This window comes from Salmo salar, chromosome ssa13 (genome assembly GCF_905237065.1).
Source record: "Salmo salar chromosome ssa13, Ssal_v3.1, whole genome shotgun sequence".
NCBI lineage: Eukaryota > Metazoa > Chordata > Actinopteri > Salmoniformes > Salmonidae > Salmo > Salmo salar.
The window spans coordinates 42,432,933-42,459,530 of record NC_059454.1 but is presented as its reverse complement, the minus strand read 5'-3'; the positions used below and the strand labels follow the sequence as shown (position 1 = coordinate 42,459,530).

General features: G+C 40.9%; 2 protein-coding genes across 3 annotated transcripts; one reads left to right on the top strand and one right to left on the bottom strand.

Moving 5' to 3' along the window:
* The first annotated feature begins 2,948 nt into the window (after positions 1-2,948).
* Positions 2,949-6,725, top strand: tac3a (tachykinin precursor 3a). Its single transcript, XM_014135859.2, has 7 exons — positions 2,949-3,350; positions 3,920-4,063; positions 4,328-4,427; positions 4,970-5,002; positions 5,144-5,197; positions 5,814-5,892; positions 6,381-6,725. Exons 2-7 carry the CDS (start codon positions 3,950-3,952, stop codon positions 6,397-6,399), a joined length of 399 nt encoding a protein of 132 aa, XP_013991334.1. The 5' UTR covers positions 2,949-3,350; positions 3,920-3,949; the 3' UTR covers positions 6,400-6,725.
* c1galt1la (core 1 synthase, glycoprotein-N-acetylgalactosamine 3-beta-galactosyltransferase 1, like a) lies at positions 6,307-26,371 on the bottom strand. Of its 2 annotated transcripts, none has more exons than XM_014135857.2 (6): positions 26,166-26,371; positions 11,740-11,914; positions 11,155-11,290; positions 10,163-10,324; positions 9,365-9,867; positions 6,307-8,048 (listed from the first exon to the last, which is right to left on the bottom strand). In XM_014135857.2, exons 1-6 carry the CDS (start codon positions 26,204-26,206, stop codon positions 7,713-7,715), a joined length of 1,353 nt encoding a protein of 450 aa, XP_013991332.2. In that variant the 5' UTR covers positions 26,207-26,371; the 3' UTR covers positions 6,307-7,712. The 2 variants fall into 2 exon arrangements, with proteins under 2 accessions (XP_013991332.2, XP_013991333.1); XM_014135858.2 differs by lacking the exon at positions 26,166-26,371 and adding an exon at positions 13,855-14,589.
* Between the last annotated feature and the right edge of the window lie 227 nt (positions 26,372-26,598).

Genomic DNA, 26,598 nt, shown 5'->3' with positions numbered 1-26,598 from the left:
AGGAAAACTTTGACTATTGTTTGTACAGACTCAGTGAGCATAGCCTTGAGAAAGGCCGTCGTAGGCAGACTTGTCTCTCAAGAGAAGACAGGCTATGTGCACACTGTCCATAAAATGAGGTGAAAACTGAGCTGCACTTCTTAACCTCCTGTATGACCATATTAGAGACACATATTTCCCTCAGATTACACAGATCCACAAAGAATTTGAAAAGAAACCCAATTCTGAAAAACTCCCATATCTACTGGGTGAAATACCACAGCGTGACATCACAGCAGTAAGATGTGTGACCTGTTGCCACAACCAGTGAAGAACAAACCCCATTGTAAATACAACCCATATTTATGTTAATTTATTTTCCCTTTTGTACTTTAACTATTTGCACATCGTTACAACACTGAAGACAGACATACTATGACATTTGAAATGTCTTTATTCTTTTGGAACTTCTGTGAGTGTAATGTTTAGTGTTAATTTGCATTGTTTATTTCACTTTTGTTTATTACGTACTTCACTTGCTTTGGCAATGTTAACATATGTTTCCCATGGCAATAAAGCCCTTGAATTGAATTGAATTGAATTGAATTGAATTGAGAGAGAGAGAGCAAGAGCAATGGAGAGAGAGAGAGAGAGAGAGAGACATACAGAGATAGAGAGGGTTCCCTATCCCCAGCTAGGGACCAGTACCAGCAGGTAAACATCCCCTCTGGCACCCAGCCCCAGGGCTCACTTATAGCCCACTGTTAGTATTCAGAGTGAGGTCCTTTGATTAGAAGGAAGGGTAAAATCATCAATAAAAAATCATCAATTATGTAACAGATTAACGACTTCCTCGCCCCCACTTCTGTCAGATCTCTCCACCCCCGACCCCCGACCCCCGACCTGACACCTCCGCACACCAGCTTGGCCACCACACACACCAACACCCACTCTTTGGTCTACTTGTGTATCTAGAAAATACAGGAACAACCAAATATGGCCTGGAGTTCATTATTAAAGCGCTACACTGTTAACCTTTTGGAATATGCAACCATTGGAACATTTGCTTCCATGCCTGTCCTTTGTTGTTCTATGTATGTAGTCCCTCCTCTTTCTAATCACAGTACCTAGAGACTGAAGTCGTTCATATCTGTTATCTCCCAATGGTGTGTGTGTGTGTGTGTGTGTGTGTGTGTGTGTGTGTGTGTGTGTGTGTGTGTGTGTGTGTGTGTGTGTGTGTGTGTGTGTGTGTGGGTGGGGGTGTGTGTGTGTGTGTGTGTGTGTGTGTGTGTGTTGTTCTCATCTGTTATATTCCCCACAGCCATCGTCCCCAGGCGCTACGATCTTTAAAGTTTATATAAATTTAAAATGAATGGCTTGTACAGATGTGGTATGCTGTGATTCACAAAACATCCATTGTAGTTTAATCTGATTGCCAGAATATGCTTTAATTGTGAGGCAAAATAGTTGCTGATTTATTTGCCTACTGCTGTTAAACACTGCTTTGAGTTGCGTTCAAGTGTTGGTAAGAGATTACTTTTTCATTTTTGAAAAATGAAGTGATAAAAATGTTTTATTTTGGTATAATAGTACATTTGCATATGAAGGAAACACCAAACTATCAAAAATCATTGTGGTTTTGACATTTCCCAGAAAACAGAGGCTTCAACAAATGACTGATACTATGCTTCACACACTTCAATCAATATTCTTCTTCCTGGTGAGGAAAAGAATTGTATCCTTTGGGTCTAATGTCATGCTTGAGGAAAGTTGCAGAATTGACATTTGTTGGCAATGGCTGTCAGAAGCGTTTAAGTAAAAATTTAGCAGCAGAGAAAGCAATTTAAAAAGACGTTTGGAAACACAGACACACAAACACACTCACACACACACACACACACACACACACACACACACACACACACACACACACACACACAGAGAGAGAGAGAGACTGACTGCCAATCACTTTGGCATCTTTAGCCGATTGAATTGTGATGAAACAATACCAAATGTCTTCTTCTCTCTCGCTAGGCTGTGGACAACATGGCCTCCACAAATGGACACGGACACACACACTTATTTGAGTCATGGACTTATTTTATGGCTGCAGCAATCAACTCATGAGTCACGACAGACTCATTCACATTACTTTGCTGGGTTCAATTAGGTCAAACCTGCATATAAATCAGAAATTTACTTTGAATTTCAATTCCCTCACACAGTAAACAAATGTTCTAAAACTGGCCTCAGAGCAATTATGCTGGACATGCATTTACATTCGAATTTAGCGTTCATTTCATGTTTTTGTTTTTGAAGGGGGGGAGAGAATTTCAATTTCCTTAGGTATTATTTGAGTATACAAAAAGTGCAGGTATGTTCATCTGAATAATATAGTTTATTCATCTCCATACTTCTGTTCTTAGATCCATCCATCTCTCATCAGAGCGCATAGGCCACCGATGACTCCTCTCTCCCGCTCGCTCTTCCCTAATCAACTCCGCACGTAGGCAGGCGCTCAATTTGCTCTCTCCAAGACATCCATCCATGTAGTCTCATGTTGCTGTGGCAGCTCCTATCTCTGTCGCCTAATGACTTCCTAGATGGATTGGGCTCTCGTCAATGACCATTACAATTAAGCAATCAAGACGGCAGCGCACCACGAGGAGACAAACTATTTTGCAGTGAACTAGGGCAGAGCAAACAGTATTCAAGTCAGTCAACGAGAGAGATAATGAGCAATACAGTTCCACGTGGTACTGTCTTTGAAATGTTGGTCCCAACCTGTTGAAAAATGAAACCGTTGGGCCTAAATATGAATCAACTCCAACCGATGGATAGGCCTACAGGTACACATCACTCTCTTACCACAACCATTTGAAAATAAGAAAACCAACTGAAGTCATAAGACCAGCATCCGTTGAACTTCACAAGCCTACCAATCAGATTTGTGTAAATGTCGCCTATCAAAGAATAGGATCGTGGAACGTTTGGGGACACTGAATGGATCATGGTGTTCTTTTTTTCGGATGACAGCTAGGCGCCATTGGCTCCATTTTAACATCCTGATCATCATCATCATCATCAGTGGTATGACTATGAGGATACACGAGAATGTGATATAAGACGTCGAGACCCCTCCTACGTTTCTGAAGCTGATTGGACTCGCGCAGATACACAGCTATGATTTAATAAACAGATAAGTGTACACATCACTCTGTCCTCGTGGATCTCGTCGTTGCACTGCAGGAGCTTTCCGTATCATCGTTTCGCTCTCACCACTAAGCATCTGCACCCGGGCGCGCGCACGGTCTTCTCCAGCTGTCTCTAACATAATATTCCAATTCGAATATTACCACGTCGGAAAACAGGTAAATATATATATATTTTTTGATAGATGTGTACCGTATTTTTTTTTGTTATAGAGTCTATTTCAAGTTATTCAGAATGTATTTGTCCAGCAATTGGATGGCGGGCGTTTTGCAGGGACATTTGGAGACTCAACGAATCAACTTTGTCTGCAAGCTGAACAACAAAAACATTTCGGACTTTTTCTATAGGCCTATAGCCTACATGATAGCGTAATTGTTGTAGCCTATTCGGAAAACATATCTACAAATCAAATGACTGTCAAGGTTTAGTAATATAGCCTTTCATTTCATAATAAATTGCAAACATTCCGTGCGCATTACGCACAATTTAAAACCAGTTATCACTACATTTTAGAAGAGAAACGAATGTTTAGGCCTGCTGTTGCAGTCTTCTAGTCTATTATTCATTGTGGATTTTCAATGTGTCAAGTCCGTTTCATATTTGGTGCGCGTTTGCTGGTTTCAGCTGAGCTCTAATGAAGCATTTTGCAGTTTGGAAGTTGTTTATTGTAATGCGTCAAACAAATGTATCTCTAAATGTTGATATTATTGTCAACCCAACATCACAGCTTGTCTAGGCTACAGGTGGTGTTAAGAAGATGAAAAACGGATTGTTACTGGTGACTCTGTTCCTCGTCATGAAACTCCGCTCAAGCCAGTCCAGCTGCGAGGAGCCTGCTGCTGGGGCACACAGATCAACTGCTGACTCAGAGGTAAGGAAGTTTCTCATCCAACCGTATCTATTTAACCCTCATATGGTAACGTAAAAAAAAATGTTTTGAGTATAATGGTTTAAAACATAATTGTGAATTCAAAGCAAATTACTGTAGGGATCTGATCAAATTAAAGCCGCATCTGCGGAAAGATAACCTTGTTCACGTGTCATCCCTATTATTATTTTCTTGGGGACTGATTTCATGTCTACGAATGGAAGAAAAACGATGCTTATTAATGACATATCATCATTGTCTTTACAGGATACTCCAGGTCTTGAAAAGCTCAAGCGGTCCATTCTGAAGAGATATAACGACCTGGATTACGACAGCTTCGTTGGGCTGATGGGGAGAAGGGGCGCTGGTAAGCTTCAGCTCTGTCTCTGCATCTTACAATCAATCAATCAATCAATCAATCAATCAATCAATCAATCAATCAATCAATCAATCAAAGTTAAGACCCTCAGCAGACAACAGTTGTCTCGGTGCTTGACTTGGACTGAAATAGGTTCCTGTACTAATTTTGGGTGCCAGTACTGTTTATATTTAAGTGCAGGAGCGCCACTATAGTTTTGAGCTACTATTCTGTAAGAGGAATGGGAGATCAAGCCGTAGATAATTGGAGGTGCAGGTACTCAGCTCTGGTGAGCTCCTGCCCAATTCATGCACTGAGTAATCTGTGATGATGTATAGAGGGGGTTATACTGATACTGTGTCACTGAGACTTCTCTGTTTTGACTAAATTAACAATGTGTCCTAGTCTTTATCTACTCAAATATGTTCAGTGCTGAAGCAGGAGTTCACTGCAGGGAAATTACTTTATTCACAGGACTAATTTACTTTTTATTGAATAAACATTTTTATTGGGTTTTACGCATTTTTTACAATTGACTTGCTTTTTCACAGATATTTATGACCTACCTCCCTCTCCGCATAAAAGTAAGGAATAACCATTGATTTACTGTTTGTTTTACATATCAATAGAAATGTTATTAACTTTAATAGAACAATAACGACAAATTTAATTTCATATACTGCGAACACCGGCATTTGATAATGATTTAACCGTTTTTGTCACAGGAGAGATGGATGATGTCTTTGTTGGGCTTATGGGCAGAAGAAACTTGGAACAAGGTGAGTGTGGGTGGGTGGCTGGGCATGAGAATCTAATCTAATGGTCCTCTGCAGCTCAGCTTGTGTGGCTCAGTTGATAAGAGTGTGGTACTAGCAATAAACACCAAGGTCATGGGCTCATTCATACAGCGATCATATTTTAAGTTGCTTTGGATGAAAGCATCTGCTAAGTGGCATACATTACCTGCAGTCAAATGACCAAAACGCCCTCTAGTGGCCTCATGGTGGAATGTTATTCATATTTTTCATAATTTCATAATTAGTACCTGTTTTTTTACGCTGAAAATCCAGTGTTTCTATGTCAAGCGGTTTTGTTATAATTCAGTCTTCTGTGATGTATATAAAGAGTAGTATTGGGATGCAAACTCAAAATGTAATACATTTCAACTCTATATCTGACATGGTCCAGGTGTCTTCTTTTCTTAAGTCCATAACCATGTGTGTGAGGTGTATACTTTTGTTTTAATGTAGATGTGTTTAAGACTACCAAGAAACACTGTGTGACACTGATTTAGTCCACTGCAGTAAAAGGTTAATTCATCTATACCTCCATAATAATCCAATGTGCAGTGGAGATTTTTCAGCTCAGTGACTCAATGTGTGTTCTCTCTAACAGGTAACATGCGTCCTTTGAGAAAGGAGGCATACCCTGAGACAAGAAGAGGAGGCTTATTCTTCAATAAGTGCAGACTGAGGTGTGTGTGTGTGTGTGTGTGTGAGGCATTTTCTCTCCCATATCATTTAGTAGACTGCGTGCATTTTATGCTACGTAGGTTTCCATGTATGCCTTAAATACAGTAAATGTATCAGCGTTAGCTCATCTCTCTATGTAGTACGCTCTGAGACAAAAGGTGGTATCTCCAACTTTAAAGGGTTCTACGGCTGTCCCCATAGGAGAACCATTTGAAGAACTGTTTTTGGTTCCAGGTAGAACCCTTTCTACAGAAGGTTCTACATGGAACCCAAAAGGGTTCTCCTATTGGGACAGCAGAAGAACCATTTCGGAAGCCTTTTTTCCCCCTAAGAGTGTAGAATACATTGAATAACAATAAGTTATCAAGTGCTTCATATTTTCTCATGTTCTGCGATAATTAAACAATACTAGAAGCTTTAAAAACACATTCATGAAACTTTACTGATTGTAAATGTATAACTAAAAATCCACTGTTATTGTCTGATCCAGGTTTCGGCGTGGGCTGTAGACAAGACAGTCATCCAGAACCCATCCCTAACATCCAGCCAAGGCAAAACCCCTTTTCAGAAGATTGGAGTTATTATTATACAACACAGAAAAAGACAACTATTTATTTTACAAAACAAAAGTATTTTGCGAAAACATCTATGGAATTTAAACTGACCAAAATCAACCTGCTACTGTAACATGTGCCCTGATGGGTTGTCATAGTAACTAATTGCTATATAATGTATTATCTGAAAGATATCCGTAACAGTCCCATCTGATAAGATCTATTTCTTTACCATATGTTTGTGATTCAAATGAAATAAATAATAAAATGTGGCAACAATACTGACAATTAACTGAAAGATATTTGGTTACAACATTTTAAATCATAGCAACGAGAAAGATGCTTCCATCCGGCACTTTGAATATGTAACCAAAAATGAACATTAAGTAGTACTGTCCAAAAAATACTTTAGTACTGTAGTTATAGTAAGTGTAATCTACCCCACTTTAAGGCCATTCAACTGCTTAGCAGATTATCTAGAATATAGTGGATATTAAAAACATATGGGTATTACATTTGACATGAAACACACTCACACTTAGTTACACCACAGAGCAATGTAATACCATTCAAAAATGTGCTCTATCAGCTTGACCTGACGTCGAAAACCTCATATTCTGACGGAAATTCGACAACGTTAAGAAACGACCATTGTTCAGTGCACGCATATAAAGGTCCCTTCATATCTCTCGAAAAGTGCAATACCAATATAGAATTGAATAGTTATGGACGGTCAATAACGGAACGGAATACAGGAGCACTGTTAGTTGTGGAAATGATGATTTTTTCCGAATCAACTGTAAGACACAGAAATGCTTGATATCATGCTATCGGAAATGTCCAGGTCAGAATGTTTTTATGCAGCGTGGGCTACATGAAGTAAATGATCTAGAAGTTTATACAGATACATGGTCACTAACGGCATACCATTGGAATTCAAACAGAATCTCAGATAAAACAGCAATAGATATCGATAAAAAACAGTTAACACGTTCGAGTAAAAAGTTGTGCAGTATATGGATGAATAAATCCCCTCCAACCAATCAAACCTGAACTGTGGTGGAACTTGTGCACAATGTAGGAAATATCGAACCTGTTCCTGGCGTGACCATTTCACAAGTCCTGTTTCCACCACACACAACAACACACTCCCGTTACCACCTTAAAAACACATTCAAACGCTTCAAATCAAACAGACCCATTGACACCAACGCATGACCACGTTCACGTTCCACTTAAGTGGAAGTTAGGCTTCGGCCCAATGAGAATCACTGCTGTCTCTCCTGTGTGACTGCAGTCCTGTTGTTGTCCATGGGGATTTTACTTCCCCCCGCAGCCCCTTTATATGACACTGCCTCCATTTTGGACTGGTCTCCACCACCAACGACAAGAATACCAGCTGGGATTGTCCCTCTACCAGCTGCCCCCACAGTGGCCCTTTCCGGCTGGGCCAGCCGCTCCACCAGGCCCTGCGGTAGTGGAGGTCTGTAGCGGTATCTGTAGCCGTAGGCACGGAGGTGGTAGGTCCAGTACTCCAGCGTGTACATCAGCTCTGCGTCCACATAGTGGAAGGATACTGCCAGGTCTGAGCAGCACTGGGGACCCTGGGGGAAAATAGCAAACCGACCACTATAAAACATGCTATATGGCCTCCCACTGTATCTTTTGACAGAATCCCACCCGTAAAACATACACCTGTGACATATGCACACGCGTACACACACACACACACACACACACACACACACACACACACACACACACACACACACACACACACACACACACACAGCAATACAGCTCAGAACACACACGCCTACTCCTCTGTAGCGTACATCAGATAGCTTAAACATCTGTTTAAAACGGACTTTTGGAGTGTTCACTGTCTATTTGACATGCCTGCAAGTATATTTGACTGGGAAAACCTAATAACACACTACCGACAGTCATTGTTAAGCAGAGGAAACACTGGTTATGTTTCCTCCACAAAGACTCCCAAATAACTTGTTTACCCCCAGGTGTATTGTCACGTGCCTTAGTGGTCCCTGCCTGATAGACTCATAATAAACTTGTCTCATTTGCATTGCAAAGCACAATGAATTAGCACAATTATCTGCAGAAAGAAAATGGCAAATGTTCCTACTGTGGACATTGCATTGTCTCCACTGCAATCATCCACTTTAGCAATCATCCACTTTAATGTAATTTCTTTCAATCTATGAAGGCTGTGGAAGGACAGACATCTAACGTTGTCATTTTCACTGTGATATATCCTTTACATAACATGTAGCCTATATTCAGGCTGCTCATCGAAAATAAATGTCAATATTCCATATATTATACCTAGTTTCAGAGACAGTGATGCCCTGGTCAAAAAATGCCCTAACTACACTTTAATAGACAAAAAACCCTTGAGCCACAAATATCCAATTGGTGCACAATAGTGTACAGATGGCCATTAATTGAATTAAAGGATTTTAAGAGAAAACATGTTCAAGCTCTTGGAAAACTGTCTTCCTGACCCAGTTTGACCACCAATTCAACGGTAATCTATTATCTGGGTTCATCTTAAACAGTCTTATACTAGTAAGATAGTGAGGTACTACAGAGAGACAGAGAGAGACTGGAAAGGAAGAAAGAGAGAGAGATGGCGAGAGAGAGAGAGAGAGAGAGAGAGAGAAAAAGAGAGAAAAAGAGAGAGAGACAGCAACAGAGAATGACAGAGACAATGACAGAGAGAAAGAGAGTGTGTGAGAGAGAGAGAGAGAGAGAGAGAGAGAGAGAGAGAGAGAGAGAGAGAGAGAGAGACTAAGAGCAAGGTGAGCTCTGGCTTGTATCTTATAAATCAGTGAAACTGAAAGCCAACAAAATGAAGGACAACAAGAGAAGGAGAAAGAGAGAGAGCTCAGCAGTGACTGACCTCTACGATGGGGTAGTAGCAGTAGTTCCAGTACCAGAAGCTCTTGGAAAACTTCCCAGTCAGGTGGTGTTCCGGCACGAATGGATGAAACGTCTCACGCTGCAACGTATCCCTCGAGTCCATGGCCAGAACCCCCATCTTCTCCAGACACTGTCCCAGAGCCAAGTCCTCCACAGAGGTGGTATGAGTACACACCTTGGTCTTGAATCCCTCCACGAACCTCCTGAGAGCCTCCTTACTCAACACATACCCCGCTCCGCCACTCATGTACCCCTGCTTGGCGTAGGGCTTGAAGCGCTTGCCGAAGTAGAGGGGCTCCTCGGGTGTGTGATTGGACAGTACCCAGCGGAGGTTGTCCACCACTACAAAGGTGTCGTCATCTGCCTTGAGGAACCAGTCGGCTTCGTTCCCATGATGCTCCAGGGCATAGTGGAAGGCCCGGATGGTCTTCCAGTAGAGCTGGTCGCGGCCCTCCCCTGTCCCCAGCCCTACGGTGGGGAAGTCTGGCGAAGAAGAAGAAGAAGAATGCGTTATTCTCCATTTTCCTACTGTCAGTCAGGCACAAAGCACAGTCAGTCAGGCACAAAGCACAGAGTCAGCCATTGTGCATCACAGCAGTTAGGGTTACGGGCCTTACTCAAGGGAAACAAGGCACGAGATAGCATCTATATAGGATACTTTCAACCAGGGAAACAAGGCACGAGATAGCATCTATATAGGACCAGATGTTTCCCGTTGGTCATGGGATTCAAAGCAGCCCGCCTCAATACTCTCTAGGCTACCTGGCTGGGTACCTACCTGGGTCATCGACAGAGCTCATGAAGACCACCACGTTGCAGTGGCGGCTCCAGGTGGCCTTGACATGGCGGGCCTTTGTCTGCAGGTTACTGGGACCTGTCATCACCCAGCACAGGATGCGCACCTTCTGGTACAACTCATCTGCCACGCGACTGTAGTCACCTGAAAATCATAGCCACACTAGAAACAACTTTAAAGCTGAAATCCTTAAAGCGGCAATCAGCAGTAGAAACAATAACAAAGCGTTGTCCCCACCACTGTTTCGGTAAAAAACTAAGGGTAAAGCTTAGCTAATTCATAGACAGAGCTATAGATGCGAGGAACATCCATGATATAAAAATTATAGTTTTAACCATGTTTTGAGGCTAGATATTGCTTTTTACATGTACTTTGTTTACAAACATTGGCGTAAAACAAGCTTATATTTCGTGTTCTGATGGGTTAACGACAGTTGAACTAAGCTCATAAGGCATTTACAATATATATTCTACAAGAATCAATGGGTACACATCATATAATTTCTAAGTCCAAAAATGAATGTAGGAACTGCTGTTTGCCCATCTAATTGGTAGAACCTCCATGATATTACAACAAACACTGTTTTTTTCCCCCACTGACATCATTGCACGAGCAATAGAAGAGCAGAATATGTACTGCAATTTGTTTTACCAAGCAGCCGGAGGCTCCACAAGTTGATTTTACCAACAAAACAATAACAAAGGCACTGGGTAAGAACAGTGGTGCAGTTTCCCCTTATGGAGGGACACTGTATATTATTCATATTTACATGGGTAGATGTATGTTTTGGAAAGAGTCTTTTTCATAATTAAGTGTCTTAATAATTGTGGCAGCCAAGAGGTTCATTTTCGATATTAAAATACAAAACGTTCACAACACACATCTTTCAAACTTCAACACAGATTTATGAGATCTTCAGAGGCACTCAATTTCCTTTCACTGGGATGGGTCCTGGCCTTATTGGGCCTGTGTACCTGTGTGGTGTGGGACGTTGAGGTTGATGAGGGCTGCTCTCGCCACACTGGCCTGCCTCTCCTCTGCCACCGCTGCTACTGAGCTGCCCTGGACCCCTCCCAGCACAGGGAGCTCCATGCTCCTCTCAAACCATAGCTGTATGTTCACATTATAAATATGGTGTGGTACAAGTTAAAAAAGTTTACTGACTGATAACATCATGACACCATAGCAGCAGTGGAGGCTGCCGAGGGGAAGACGGATCATAATAATGGCAGGAATAGAGTCAATAGAATGGCATCAACCATCAAACACGTGGTTTCCATGTGGTTGATATCATTCCATTGACTCCTATCCAGCCATTATTATGATCCGTCCTCCCCTCAGCAGCCTCTACTGCATAGCAAGCATCAAACATCAACACAGTCAACAGTAACGACAGATGCACTACGTAGGTGCACTAATGCAGGGAGAGAGTACCGTAATTACAGGTGTATACGGCTATCTGAATAATAATTACAGAAGTATATTATTGTAATAATATATGGCTACCTGAATAGTTGATATGGGTGTTTAAGGCCACTAGATTATAGATGGGTACACACCTGGCGCAGGAAGAGGTACAGGCTGAGGGTCCCCACTACAAAACCCAAGTAGAAGCAGAACCTGGAGGCACTCAGACCTTTCATGGTGATATCCTCCTCCTCCTCCCTCTCCTCCTCCTCCTCCTCCTCCTCCTCTCTGGTAGTTCCTGGTCCACTCCAATTACAGCATCTCTTTCTGAGATTGGAACGCAACAGGATTGAAAAGGCAGGAAACATATGTCGACCATTTGCTTCAGCTATTGTTTTCGTCAGGCTCAAAATATTCAGAATATAGCTGATACTAATCCTCTACTTATCTTGCATGGAACATGATAGTTCTGTCCAACTGTCTGTATTATACACACTGAAGGCCGAGTCAGGGGCCTTGCTCTATTTCGTTTTATTTTCCCAGGTAAGTTGACTTGAGAACACATTCTCATTTACAGCAACTACCAGGGGAGTAGTTACAGGGGAGAGGAGGAGGGATGAATGAGCCAATTGAAAGGTGGCCATGATGTTATGAGGGCCAGATTGGGAATTTAACCAGGACACCGGGGTTAACGCCCCTACTCTTACGATAAGTGCCATGGGATCTTTAGTGACCACAGAGAATCAGGACACCCATTTAATGTCCCATCCAAAAGGCAACCGTCACAGGGCAATGTCCCCAATCACTGCCCTGGGGCATTTTTATTTAACCAGAGTATCTCTACGGATCAATATTTTTGGGGAACTCAGTCGGAGTTTCAACTTACTGTTGAGAGTTAGAATAGTAGAATACACAAGGTGCGATTTCAAAATTTGGTTGTGCATCAGCTAACCTTTTTGAGATTGGTAAATTAGTCTACAGGAATTCTATCTAAATTTGTAGTAATCATGGTGAAATTACCGACTGGGGGGCACCCATTAATTGTATTTGTGACTCTTCATATTAAAAACGACAAACATTTCTCTTCACCCTATGACAAAATGTGTAGAATTGCAGGAAATTAGCTGTAAAACTGCAAATTCTTCTCTCCGCCCCATGGAAAAATGAGTAGAATTGCATGAAATGAGATATAAAATAGCAAAATCAACTCTCTACCCCATTGCAAAATATGTAGATTTGCAGCTAAATGCTTTAAAAACTTAAATGTTTTCTACACGCCCCATGGCAAAATGTGTAGAGAATGTTTTGCTCTCAAGGTGTGGGAAACAAAATGTAGCTTAGGGCCCCCAAAATGGTAGAGCCAGCTCGGACTACATGTGTGGGTATGGATGTGTGTATGCAGACCCTTGAGCCAATGCAGCTTCCCATGATGAGTTCAGATTTTTTTGTGGCACCCATCCCCATCTAAATTGCCAATCTCTGTCCTAGTGAGATAAGGCTATCCTCTTGTTGTATAAATAACTTTTAAATGAGAGTGAAACTACTAGAGTGAAACAGCAAACAGGAGTGGCAAATGTCTCTGTAGTTCCATTGCACTTCTGAAATGTCTTTCTAAATGTCACTTCTGAAATTCTGCTGTAGCTCAATGGATTGCATTATAGCAAATTGGCCACTCCCGTTTGCTGTTTCACTCTAGTAGTGTTGAGGTTATATTGAGGTTAGAGACCGCTAATCGTGGACGAGGAAGTTAAAAATGTACACTAAGTAGGCCAAGCATATCCCCTTAACAGACAGACTGTGCTGCCTGCCTGCCTGCCTTAAAAGCACACAGGACGGAAAAACACGTCCAACACAGTGACAACACAATAATAACACAGGGGCAACATTGTATACAGTTTAGAGCTATCGTCATTTAACCACTATCTTCTGTCTATTATTGATGAGAGTTAAAAGCAGAGTTTAGATTCATTGCAGGATTCCTATTCTTCTGAATTTATATTCTTCAGAGATGAAATACAATTATATTCATAACATTGTCATTTGCCATTTTTACAACGGTAGCCAGTCTTGAATGGAGATTCATTGATACAATGTTACAGAGACCATCAAGACAACATAACCGTGACGCTAATTACGGCTATGATTTTATCACAGTCAATCATCACCGTCAATCATTTGGCTAAAACCATAGCTTTCCAATCAGACAAAAGACATTACATCTCTTTATCACCAGTTATTGTGTCCCAAAATATCAATATCATCATTACCTGTGTTTGTTGATCAGAGTCGCTTGTAGCCAACGTGAGAAGGAAAACCTCTACGTTGAGTGCATCTAGACTACAATGAATTCCAAAAGCCTATTGTTTTTCATACATTTCGAGACTAACCGACGGCATAGAACATTACACCATCAACAGAAAGAGTGGGTCAGTCCTATATTTAAGTTTGCAAAGGCCCCCCGTGTATTCAATCGCTCGGAAAATAAAAGACAACACGAGAAACCCTACTGTAAAATCCACATTCTTCAGCATCACGGGCTAATCTCTGAAACCGCAGCATTTGATTTGTTGAAATTGTACTGCGTGTGGCCTCCTTGCGGTTGAGAGGATCAGCCTGCGGGAGACGCTACACAGAATTAAAAGGATTTTTGAAGCCTGGGTAAAGATCACTTGAAAAAAAAGTGTAGGTTATTTCGCAATTCAAGATTATTTTTAGGTCAGTGAATCTGCGCATCACCTTGTTCAAACCAATAGTCAGAAAATGTACATAATCCATTGGATAATTTCTCAATGTTCACTTATTTTGGAGCTAGTCTGTATTAAATATATACATACAGCAATTAAATCACGAAATTATACCATTTATAAATGGTATAATTATGTGATATGATTGCGGTTGGCAACGCTGCTCTCTCCATCACCCCAAGATGAATTGTTTGACCACTATAGTCTTGCTTAATTAACTACACACTTTACTGCTTTGATTGGTGCAGCTAAACCACAAGTGTCTATCCTATAATGAACATGCACCTGCAAAAGAAAATTCAAGGAACAAAAATATAAATGCAACATGTAAAGTGTTGGTCCCAGGTTTCATGAGCTGAAATAAATGATCCCAGAAATGTTCCATACACACAAAAAGCTTATTTCTCTCAAATGTTGTGCACAAATTTGTTTACATTTCTGTTAGTGAGCATTCCCCCTGATCTCAGCTCGCTGGTCACCATTGCAGCACCCACCTGTAGCACGCGCTCCAGCAGGTGAATCTCTCTGGTCACCCCCAAAGCCAATTCCTCCTTCGGCCGCCTCTCCTTCCAGTTCTCTGCTGCCAGTGACTGGAACGAACTACAAAAATCTCTAAAACTGGAAACACTTATCTCCCTCTCCCAGCTATCAGAGCAGCTCACAGATTACTGCACCTGTACATAGCCCATCTATAATTTAGCCCAAACAGATACCTCTTCCCCTACTGCATTTATTTATTTATTTATTTTGGACCTTTGCACCCCATTATTTCTATTTCTACTTTGCACTTTCTTCCACTGCAAATCTACCATTCCAGTGTTTTACATGCTATATTGTATTTACTTCGCCACCATGGTGTCACATCCTGACCATAGTATGTTGTTATTTTCTATGGTAGAGTAGGTCAGGGCGTGACAGGGGGTGATGTCTATGTTTTGTATTTCTACATTCAGTTTCTAGTTTTGTATTTCTATGTTGGTCTTGTTTGGTATGATCTCCAATTAGAGGCAGCTGGACGTCGTTGTCTCTAATTGGAGGTCATATTTAAGCTGATGTTTGTCCCACCTGTTTTTGTGGGTGATTAGATTTTGTGAGTAGTGTTGGTTTCTCCTCTGCGTCACGGTTTGATGTTTTGTCCTTCAGTTTATTTTGTATTGCATAAAGTTTCACAGTCTAATAAATATTGGTCCGATCCTTTAGACAACTGTGACACATGGCCTTTTTTGTCTTTACCTCCCTTATCTGACCTCATTTGCTCACTTTGTATATAGACTTATTTTTCTACTATATTATTGACTGTATGTTTGTTTTACTCCATGTGTAACTCTGTGTTGTTGTATGTGTCAAACTGCTTTGCTTTATCTTGGCCAGGTCGCAATTGTAAATGAGAACTTGTTCTCAACTTGCCTACCTGGTTAAATAAAGGTGAAATAAAAAAAATACAATTTCTCATTTGCCAAGGTAATCCATTCACTTGACAGGTGTGGCATATCAAGAAGTGGATAAAACAGCATGATAATGACACAGGTGCACCTTGTGCTGGGGAAAATAAAAGGCCACTCTAAAATGTGCAGTTTTCTCACACAACACAATGCCACAGATGTCGCAAGTTTTGAGGGAGCATGCAATTGGCATGCTGACTGCAGTAATGTCCACCAGAGTTGATGGCAGATAATTTTATATTAATTTCTCTACCATAAGCCGCCTCCAACATTGTTTTAGAGAATTTGGCGGTATGTCCAACCAGCCTCACAACCGCAGACCACGTGTAAACATGCCAGCCCAAGACCTCTACATCCGTCTTCTTTAGCTGCGGGATTGTCTGAGATCAGCCACCTGGACAGCTGATGAAACTAAGGAGTATTTCTGTCTGTAATAAAGCCCCTTTGTGGGGAAAAACTGATCCTGATTGGCTGAGCCTGGCTCCACAGTGGGTGGGCCAATACCCTCCCAGGCCCACCAATGGCTGCAGTCCTGCCCAGTTATGTGAAATCCATAGCTCTGGGCCTAATGACTTTATTGCAATTGACTGATTTCCTTATATGATCTGTAACTAACTTACATTTTTGTTCACTATATATTGTTGTGCTGTTGTTGCATTTGTATTGGTGTTTCATGTCCGAATTTCTCAGGGTGTTGTTACATGTCATTTGTGACGTGCATCATGAGCAAAGTCATTGTAGCCTATCATTTCACTTCCCCTTTGAAAACCATGAGCACTGGCTGACTAGGCTTTGCTGTACCGCAGCCGAAGCCTGCCAGCAGCCTACCTACCGAAAGGTTGCATCGTGTCTATTACAATGTACCTGTAGAAAAAAACGCATGTTACTTATGGAAGATGCTAAAACTTTGGCGATAACAATAGATGGCGAAGTTAAATATACTGGTTTCCATCTGTAGCGAAGTTTTCCCTAAATGCTTATGACAAAACCAGCTCCAGAACCAGCCTAGCCAGCTGGCTAATCTTTTGAATACGGTGTAGTAAAAAAAACCCAGCAACAACAGAACATTAGCTAGCTCAATAAGGTTAGCAATATAGCTAGCTAAGGTTAGCATGTTAGCTAGCTAAACTGACAGCTGTCAATTCCTTATTTGTTGGTGTTTCTCCACTCCACATGGAAATCACCACAACATTCTTTCCCACCCCCAATTCGTAAACATGTGTAAGTATCTTGCGTCATTCTTCGGAGGTGAAATCGAAATAAGCATTTCTGCTCTAGAGTAGGAATTATGTTGAAATAGGGGCGGCTTTCTAGGCTAGCCTACTAATCTCAATCAAGTATTTAAAGGTCCATTTGATCACTCTGCCTGCCCTGAGCCTGCCCGCCGTTCTGTACCTTGTTACACCTCCCTGGATTACTGACCTCTGCCTGCCATGACCCTGAGTCTGCCTGCCGTTCTGTACCTTTCGGACTCTGCTCTGGATTAGTGAACTCTGCCTGTTGTTTGCCTGCCCTCCTGTTTTTGTAGTAAACTTTTGTTACGGTCTGCATCTGGGTCTTCTCCTGAGCCTTGACAACATCGTCATATTTAATCCAAGTTGCTATTTCCAAAGCACATCTCTGTTATTTCTTATTAAAAAAATGCAGCATAGCAAATCGAGAGATCCAATCCAACACGTTTTCTTTAAAGATGCAAACGTAGGCCTATCTTTGCTAAAAATGTATTTGACTTATTTAATAACCTCTACAGGATCAGTGTCCTCCCCACGGGACAGTCAAGCTAACGAAGGTTAATGTGGTTAGTATGAGGTTGTAAGTAACATGAACATTTCCCAGGACATAGACATATCTGATATGGGCAGAAAGCTTAAATTCTTGTTACTCTAACTGCACTGTCCAATTTACAGTAGCTATTACAGTGAAAGAATGCCCTGCTATTGTTTGAGGCGAGTGCACAATTATTAACTTGAAAATGTATTAATAAACCAATTAAGTACATTTGGGCAGTCTTGATACAACATTTTGAACAGATATGCAAGGGTTCATTGGATCAGTCTAAGCCTTTGCCCATACACTGCTGCCATCTAGTGGCCAAAATCTAAATGGCACCTGGGCTGGAATAATACATAATGTGTCACGGCTGTTTAAAGGATCGGACCAAGGCGCAGCGTGTTTGTAGTTCCACATCTTTATTAATCCGCGAAACGTAATGCAATACACCAAATACTTGAAATACCAAAACAACAAACCGTGACGCAGAGAGAAAACACACTACTCAAAATATTAACAACCCACAAAACCAAAAGGAAAAACCTCCTACATAAATATGATCTCCAATTAGAGACAACGAGAACCGGCTGCCTCTAATTGGAGATCATCCCAATAACCCCAACATAGAAATAGAAATCTAGAAAACCCACATAGAAACAGAAAACAAGAAAAACACCCCCTGTCACGCCTGACCACTCTACAATAGAAAATGACCTCTTACAAGGGTCAGGATGGGACATAATGGCCTTTCTCTTGCATTTCAAAGATGATGGTAAAAAAAGCATGTTTTTTTTCTTTGTATTATCTTTTACCAGATCTACTGTGTTATATTCTCCTACATTAATTTCACATTTCCAGAAACGTCAAAGTGTTTCATTTCAAATGATATCAAGAATATGCATCAGGGCTGAGGTCAGGGCTCTGTACAGTCCAATCAAGTTCTTCCACACCGATCTTGACAAACCATTTCTGTATGGGCCTCGCTTTGAGCATGGGGGCATTGTCATGCTGAAACAGGAAAGGGCTTCTCCAAACTGTTGCCACAAAGTTGAAAGCACAGAATTGTCTAGAATGTCCTTGTATGTTGTAGCATTAAGATTTCCCGTCACTGGAATTAAGGGGCTAGCCTGAACAATGGAAAACAGCCCCAGACCATTATTCCTCCTCCACCAAAGTGTACAGTTGTCACTATGCATTTGGGCTGGTAGCGTTCTCCTGCCAAGCCCAGATTTGTCCGTCGGACTGCCAGATGGTGAACCGTGATTCATCACACCAGAGAATGCGTTTCCACTGCTCCAGAGTCCAATGTTAGAGAGCTTTACACCACTCCAGCCAACGCTTGGCATTGCACATGGTGATCTTAAGCTTGTGTGCAGCTGCACCGTAATGGAAACCCATTTCATGAAGCTCCCGACGAACAATTCTTGTGCTGATGTTGCTTCCAGAGGCAGTTTGGAACTCGGTAGTGAGTGTTGCAACTGAGGACAGACGATTTTTACACGCTACGCGCTTCAGCACTCAGCGGTCCAGTTCTGTGAGCTTGTATGGTCTACCGGCTCAGTAGATAATTATCCTAGATAATTCCACTTCATTTCCTAGATAATCACGCAGTCTGCTCTGAACAGTGGATGTTGAGAAGTGTCTGCTACTTGAACTCTGTGAAGCATTTATTTGGGCTGCAATCTGAGGTGCAGTTAACTCTAATGAACTTATCCTCTGCAGCAGAGGTAACTCTGGGTCATCCTTTCCTGTGGAGGTCCTCATAAGAGAAAGTTTCATCATAGTGCTTGATGGTTTTAGCGACTGCACTTCAAGAAACTTTCAAAGTTCTTAAAGTAATGATGGACTGTCATTTCTCTTTGCTTATTTAAGCTGTTCTTGTCATAATATGGACTTGGTCTTTTACCAAATAGGGCTATCTTCTGTATACCACCCCTACCTTGTCACAACACAAGTAATTGGCTCAAACGCATTAAGAAGTAAAGAAATTCCACAAATTAACTTTTAAGAAGGCACACCTGTTAATTGAAATGCATTCCAGGTGACTATCTCATGAAGCTGGTTGAGAGAATGCCAAGAGTGTGCAAAGCTGTCATCAAGGCAAAGAGTGGCTACTTTGAAGAATATAAAATATATTTTGATTTGTTTAATGCTTTTTTTGGTTACTACATGATTCCATATGTGTTATATCATAGTTTTGATGTCTTCACTATTATTCTACAATGTAGAAAATAGTAAAAATTAAAAAAAAACCTTAGAATGAGTAGGTGTGTGCAAACTTTTAACTGGTACTGTACAGTAGCAAGAAAAAGTATGTGAACCCTTTGGAATTACCTGGATTTCTGCATAGATTTTTTCATAACATTTAGATCTGTTCTTCGTTTTAGTCACAACAATAGACAAACACAGTGTGTTTAAACTAATAACACACAAATTATTATATTTTTCTATATTGCATACATAATTTAAACATTCACAGTGTAGGTTGGTATGTGAACCCCAAGGCTAATAACTTTTCCAAAACCTAATTGGAGTCAGGAGTCAGCTAACCTGGAGTCCAATCAATGAGACGAGATTGGAGATGTTGGTTAGAGCTGCCCTGCCCCATAAAAAAACACTCACAAAATTAGAGTTTGCTATTCACAAGAACATTGCCTGATGTGAACCATGCATCGAACAAAAGAGATCTCAGAAGACATACGATTGAATTGTTGTTGACTTGCATAAAGCTGGAAAGGGTTACAAAAGTATGTCTAAAAGCCTTGATGTTCATCAGTCCATAGTAAGACAAATTGTCTATAAATGGAGAAAGTTCAGCACTGTTGCTACTCTCCCTAGGAGTGGCTGTCCTGCAAAGATGACTGCAAGAGCACAGTGCAAAATGCTCAATGAGGTTAAGAAGAATCCTAGAGTGTCAGCTAAAGACTATGATTTGTAAAACACTAAACAAGAATGGTGTTCATGGGAGGACACCACGGAAGAAGCCACTGCTGTCCAAAAACTTTATTGCTGCACGTCCGAAGTTCGCAAAAGAGCACCTGGATGTTCCACAGTGCTTCTGGCAAAATATTCTGTGGACAGATTAAACTAAAGTTGAGTTGTTTGGAAGGAACAGACAACACTATGTGTGGAGATAAAAAGGCACAGCACACCAATATCAAAACCTCATCCCAACTGTAAAGTATGGTGGAGGGAGCCTTATGGTTTGGGCTGCTTTGCTGCCTCAGGCCTGGATAGCTTGCTGTTATCAATGGAAAAATGAATTCCCAAGTTGATCAAGACATTTTGCAGGAGAATGTTAAGCTATCTGTCCATCAATTGAAGCTCAACAGAAGTTGGGTGATGCAGCAGGACAACGACCCAAAACACAGAAGTAAATCAACAACAGAATGGCTTCAACAGAAGAAAATACGCCTTCTGGGGTGGCCCAGTCAGTCCTGACCTCAACACGATTTAAAATGCTGTGGCATGACCTCGAGAGCGGTTCACACCAAACATCCCAAGAATATTGCTGAACTGAAACAGTTTTGTAAAGATGAATGGTCCAAAACTCCTCCTGACCATTGTGCAGGTCTGATCTGCAACTACAGAAAATGTTTGGTTGAGGTTATTGCTGCCAAAGGCGACCAGTTATTAAATCCAAGGGTTCACATACTTTTTCCACCCTACACTGTGAATGTTTACATGGTGTGTTCAATAAAGACATGAAAACGTATAATTGTTTGTGTGTTATTAGTTTAAGTAGACTGTGTTTGTCTATTTTTTTTTACTTAGATGAAGATCAGATCAAATTCTATGACCAATTTATGCAGAAATCCAGGTAATTCCAAAGGGTTCACATACTTTTTCTTGCCACTGTATATGTGTATAAATGGTTTGAATAGACTGTATGGACAGTATATATTGGATGAGCCTTGACTAGAATACAGTATATGCATATAAAATGGGTAAAACAATATGTAAACAGCAGTCTCAAAGGTGCAAGGTAGAGTACTGGGTGGCAGCCGGCTAGTGACAGTGTCTAAGATGCAGGGCAGGGTAACGGGCGGAGGCTGGCTAGTGTTGGCTGTTCAACAGTCTGATTGCCTGGAGATAGAATCTGTTTATCAGTCTCCTGATCCCAGATTTAATGTACCTATACTGTCTCCAACTTCTAGATGGTAGCAGGGTGAAAAGGTTATGGCTTGGGTGGCTGAGGTCCTTGATGATCTTCTTGGCCTTCCTATGGCACTGGGTGCTGTAGATGTCCTGGAGGAAAGGCAGTGTGCCCCCAATGATGCATTGGATTGACCGCACCACCCTCTGGAGAGCCCTGCGGTTGTGGGTGGTGCAGTTGCTGTACCAGGTGGCATTACAGCCCGACAGAATGCTCTCGATGGTACATCTGTACAAGTTTGTGACAATCTTGGGGGCCAAGCTGAATTTATTTAGCCTCCCCTGCAAACAATAATGAGTAGTTAGGACGTCCCCAGGATATCATGGTCGCTTAAAGTCGTCAGGACGTTGCGTCATGGTCCCCTGGAGGTTTTGTCTAGTTCCCGGTTGTTTTTAGGAAATTCTTGGCATGTTGTCTCATGGTCCCCTTGGAGTTGTTTGTCTAGTTCCCGGTTTGTCCCGGGGACGTCAGCTGATGGCTGCTAAGAAACGTTCTCCCCCCAATTTTTTTATTTTACCCAGGGCAAACACACCTTAGTTTCATCACACATCACCCCTTGTTACTGTTGCCAAGCCCATCAAGGCCCTGATTGGTGAACCACTGATCCAGGCACAGCTGTTTGTCTTTTGGCATTGCTAGGGACACCCACACACACAAACAGTGCTTTTAACATAGTGTTTTCAACTTACATATATTACACACTTTGACATACATGATTACAGTAACCAGGTTTCCATTCAACCTTTTTATGCGAGTAAAGTACATGTCAGATAAAAAATGTCACGACAGGGTTGATGCAAACAGGTAATATGTCAATAAACTTTCCAAATGTCAACAAAACTAAATACGCTAGACAAGGTGGGATCTTTTTGTGTCGGTAAAATTAATTATGCGCGAAATGGTGGTCGATACTCCTTTATGCGCAAATATTGACATAATAACAATCAAACTGGAAAAAAACTTGGAACCACGTGATGATATTGTGTCATCCTCCCACTGAGACTCGGGAAAGCATGCCATTTAATAGGCTACATATAAAATAAGTTGTGATGAATGTGCATGGTGATGAGGTTGATGCTCTTTTCCAATAAATATTATTCTTATTCTGATGACATGATCATCGATGCTTGGCTGCCGTTTGACAAATAATCTTGCTTTTTATCCCATAATAATCTCATCATGTAGGCTATACCCGCAATGTATCTGCAAGCTGTTGGCTAGAGCGCACGTGCCAAGGCCAGAGTTGGCACATTCGCTACATAACGCAACATGTTTTGTGACAAACCATCAGTAGAGTTGAAAATATGACGGAAACCCATTTAACTTGTATTTTTAATGGGAATTTCAACTGCAAAGGTTATTTTATGTGCACTACGTCATCACGCACAGCTCTTTAAGTCAATTTAATGAAGTAGCTTCTTTGGTGGGAAAATTAAGCTGTTTTGATGCACATTTTAGAATATTCACATGAAAATATGTTGCTAATTGGATTGAAACATTATTGAACATGTCCTCACCTGGGATTTGAACTCACAATTTCTTGGTTTATGATATTCCAATTTTCCTGCTAGGCCACCATGTCTGTATCAATGACTGATTTTACCTGTAGGCCTATTCTTACACTTTGCACTTCAAAGTAAATCTCATCTCTGTAAAAAAAATACTCTGAAGAAAAGGTATTATATTTATCATAGTGATTCAGGAGTAACATTAACGTTACACAAATAAAGCGAAGCCAGTTCAGAAAGGGAACTGGAGTGCCTGCCTCAGCTGACCCATCAGCTGATATTACACCAATTAGATGCTAGTAACAATCACGCCTACCTTATTTGGCGGTCCATTTAAGCTGACCACATCCTGCTACTGCTACAGTAGTATGCGTTTGCTTCTTTTGCTCCCACCACCACCCCAGTCTTCACCTGTTAGGTTCGGTTTTCCTTCTGGGGGATTGGCATAGCTTTGACAGCCTGTGAGAAGAGCCCTGTGGCTTCAGGCTATTCTGAGTAAATCTCAGCTCTGTTTAAAGTAGACTCAAGAAAAACTATTTTATTGATCATAGTGATTCGGGAGTAACATTAAAACAGGGTAAAATGCCCCACCAACATTAGACCACTATACAGAAATCCCCAAATTTGCTGAAATAAGTAAATCAAATCAATGACGATAGAATAGTCAGATTAATACCTCTAAATAAAAGCCTTTGGGGGGGTTCTACTAAGCTAACATATGGAGTTGTTTTAAGATGGTCATAGATTATCATTAAGCTAACTGATTTAGAATTGTAGGACCCCTTTATCCTGTTGGGGCTAGGGGGCAGTATTTGCATGGCCGGATAAAAAACGTACATGATTTAAACTGGTTACTACTCTTGCCCAGAAACGAGAATATGCATATAATTAGTCGATTTGGATAGAAAACACTCTAAAGTTTCTAAAACTGTTTGAATGGTGTCTGTGAGTATAACAGAACTCATATGGCAGGCCAAAACCTGAGAAGATTCCATACAGGAAGATCCCTGTCTGACAATTTGTTCTCCTTCTGTGGCATCTCTATCAAAAATACAGCATCTCTGCTGTAACGTGACATTTTCTAAGGCTTCCATTGGCTCTCAGAAGGCACCAGAAAGTGGAATGACGTCTCTGCAGTCTCTGGGCGAAAAACAGCAGGAGTTTTTGTGAGTGGTCAGGCAGGGAACAATGACACTGGAGATGCGCGTCCACGAGGCGACTCCATGTTTTTCTTTCAGTCTTTGAATGAATACAACGTCGCCCGGTTGGAATATTATCGCTATTTTATGAAAAAAATAGCATAAAAATTTATTTTAAACAGCGTTTGACATGCTTCGACGTACGGTAATGGAATATTTTGATTTTTTTTGTCACGAAATGCACTCGCGCATCACCCTTCGGATACTGACCTGAACGAACGAACAAAACGGAGCTATTTGAATATAACTATGGATTATTTGGAACCAAAACAACATTTGTTGTTGAAGTAGAAGTCCTGAGAGTGCATTCTGACGAAGAACAGCAAAGGTAATCCAATTTTTCTTATAGTAAATCTGAGTTTGGTGAGGGCCAAACTTGGTGGGTGTCAAATTAGCTAGCCGTGATGGCCGGGCTATCTACTCAGAATATTGCAAAATGTGCTTTCGCCGAAAAGCTATTTTAAAATCTGACACCGCGATTGCATAACGGAGTTCTGTATCTATAATTCTTTAAATAATTGTTATGTTTTTTGTGAACGTTTATCGTGAGTAATTTAGTAAATTCACCGGAAGTTTGCTAATTCTGAACATCACATGCTAATGTAAAATGCAGGTTTTTGATATAAATATGAACTTGATTGAACAAAACATGCATGTATTGTATAACATAATGTCCTAGGAGTGTCATCTGATGATCATCAAAGGTTAGTGCTGCATTTAGCTGTGGTTTTGGTTTTTGTGACATTATATGCTAGCTTGAAAAATGTGTGTCTTATTATTTTTGGCAGGGTACTCTCCTGACATAATCTAATGTTTTGCTGTCGTTGTAAAGCCTTTTTGAAATCGGACAATGTGGTTAGATAAAGGAGAGTCTTGTCTTTAAAATGGTGTAAAATAGTCATATGTTTGAAAAATGGACGTTTTTGGATTTTTGAGGAGTTTGTATTTCGCGCCACGCCCATCATTGGATATTGGAGCAGGTGTTCCGCTAGCGGAACGTCTAGATGTAAGAGGTTAACCTTTAATTCCTCCCTCTCGGAATAGTCAGACCTATTATTTTTTCCTCCCTTTGATCTCCACTATCCCTCTGTAACGTATTTTGATAGGCGATCTATATTCATACCATTACGTCTCTGACCTAGTTTAAACCTATCTATAGAGGTGATCTTTTATCGAATATTAGTCTCACACGTGAGCAAATTAATGTTTATGTGTCTGGATGATTAATATTTCTATCACTACTTATAGACAATAGAGTATTAGGTCTTACACACATACGATTTAACACTTCTTATGACTTTTGACTCAGTTAATATCTCATTTCACACACTCTATTTTTAGGTTACCCTCATATTTCCAATCGTTATTACTTTATATTTCGCCTTCTATATTACGTTTTCATAGTACTCCTTTGTCCCATAGGTTTTTGGTGTTAATACCTCTTTCTGAATCTCTTTCAACCCAGGGTAGTTTATTTTTAGTAATGGCCTCAACTAATACGAGTCATTACGGACCCGTCCGATTCCGTTACACTCCTTTCAATGATCTGCTACCCAATGCCGCCACCACTAACATATATACTTTTGTAATTAAACTTTCTCTATGTTAGATTCTATGGACAGTATACCAGATACCATTCACTCCAGTTTGGTTTAAGAATCAAGCATTTTCCCACTCTATTTTGACTAATGCAAAGTACATTTTTTAAGCGAGTTTGTTTTTAACTTAACCCCCAAACAAATGAATGAAGATTACTGACCTTTTCTTTGCATCTGAGGTATAATTTTGGTTAGCTCTCATCACCGTTTACTCTCATGTTCCAGTTCGCCACTGGCCTGAAATTAACCCTCAATATTAGAGGGTAGGACTTTGTTTTTTACGGATGTTTCATCCGCCTGTGCACAGTTTTCAGTGTCCCCTGGAACGACAGTCAACAGGTATATGAGATCCGCTCGAAGGACCAATTGTTACGGGGATTTCGAATCCCAATGCTAATAATTACCAATCAATAAGCCTTGACTAATCCCCAAGGTTTGTAAGACACTGGGTTAATAATAATTAGGCAAGGACTCAGCTTTCTGCAAAAGGTCTGTACAGTTTATTCAGAGAACGTTCTAAAGTCAAAAATTAGGACTCAGTCCTTTTATAATCCACACACATATTCCTATCTTTAGACCACTCCCTTCTCAAAC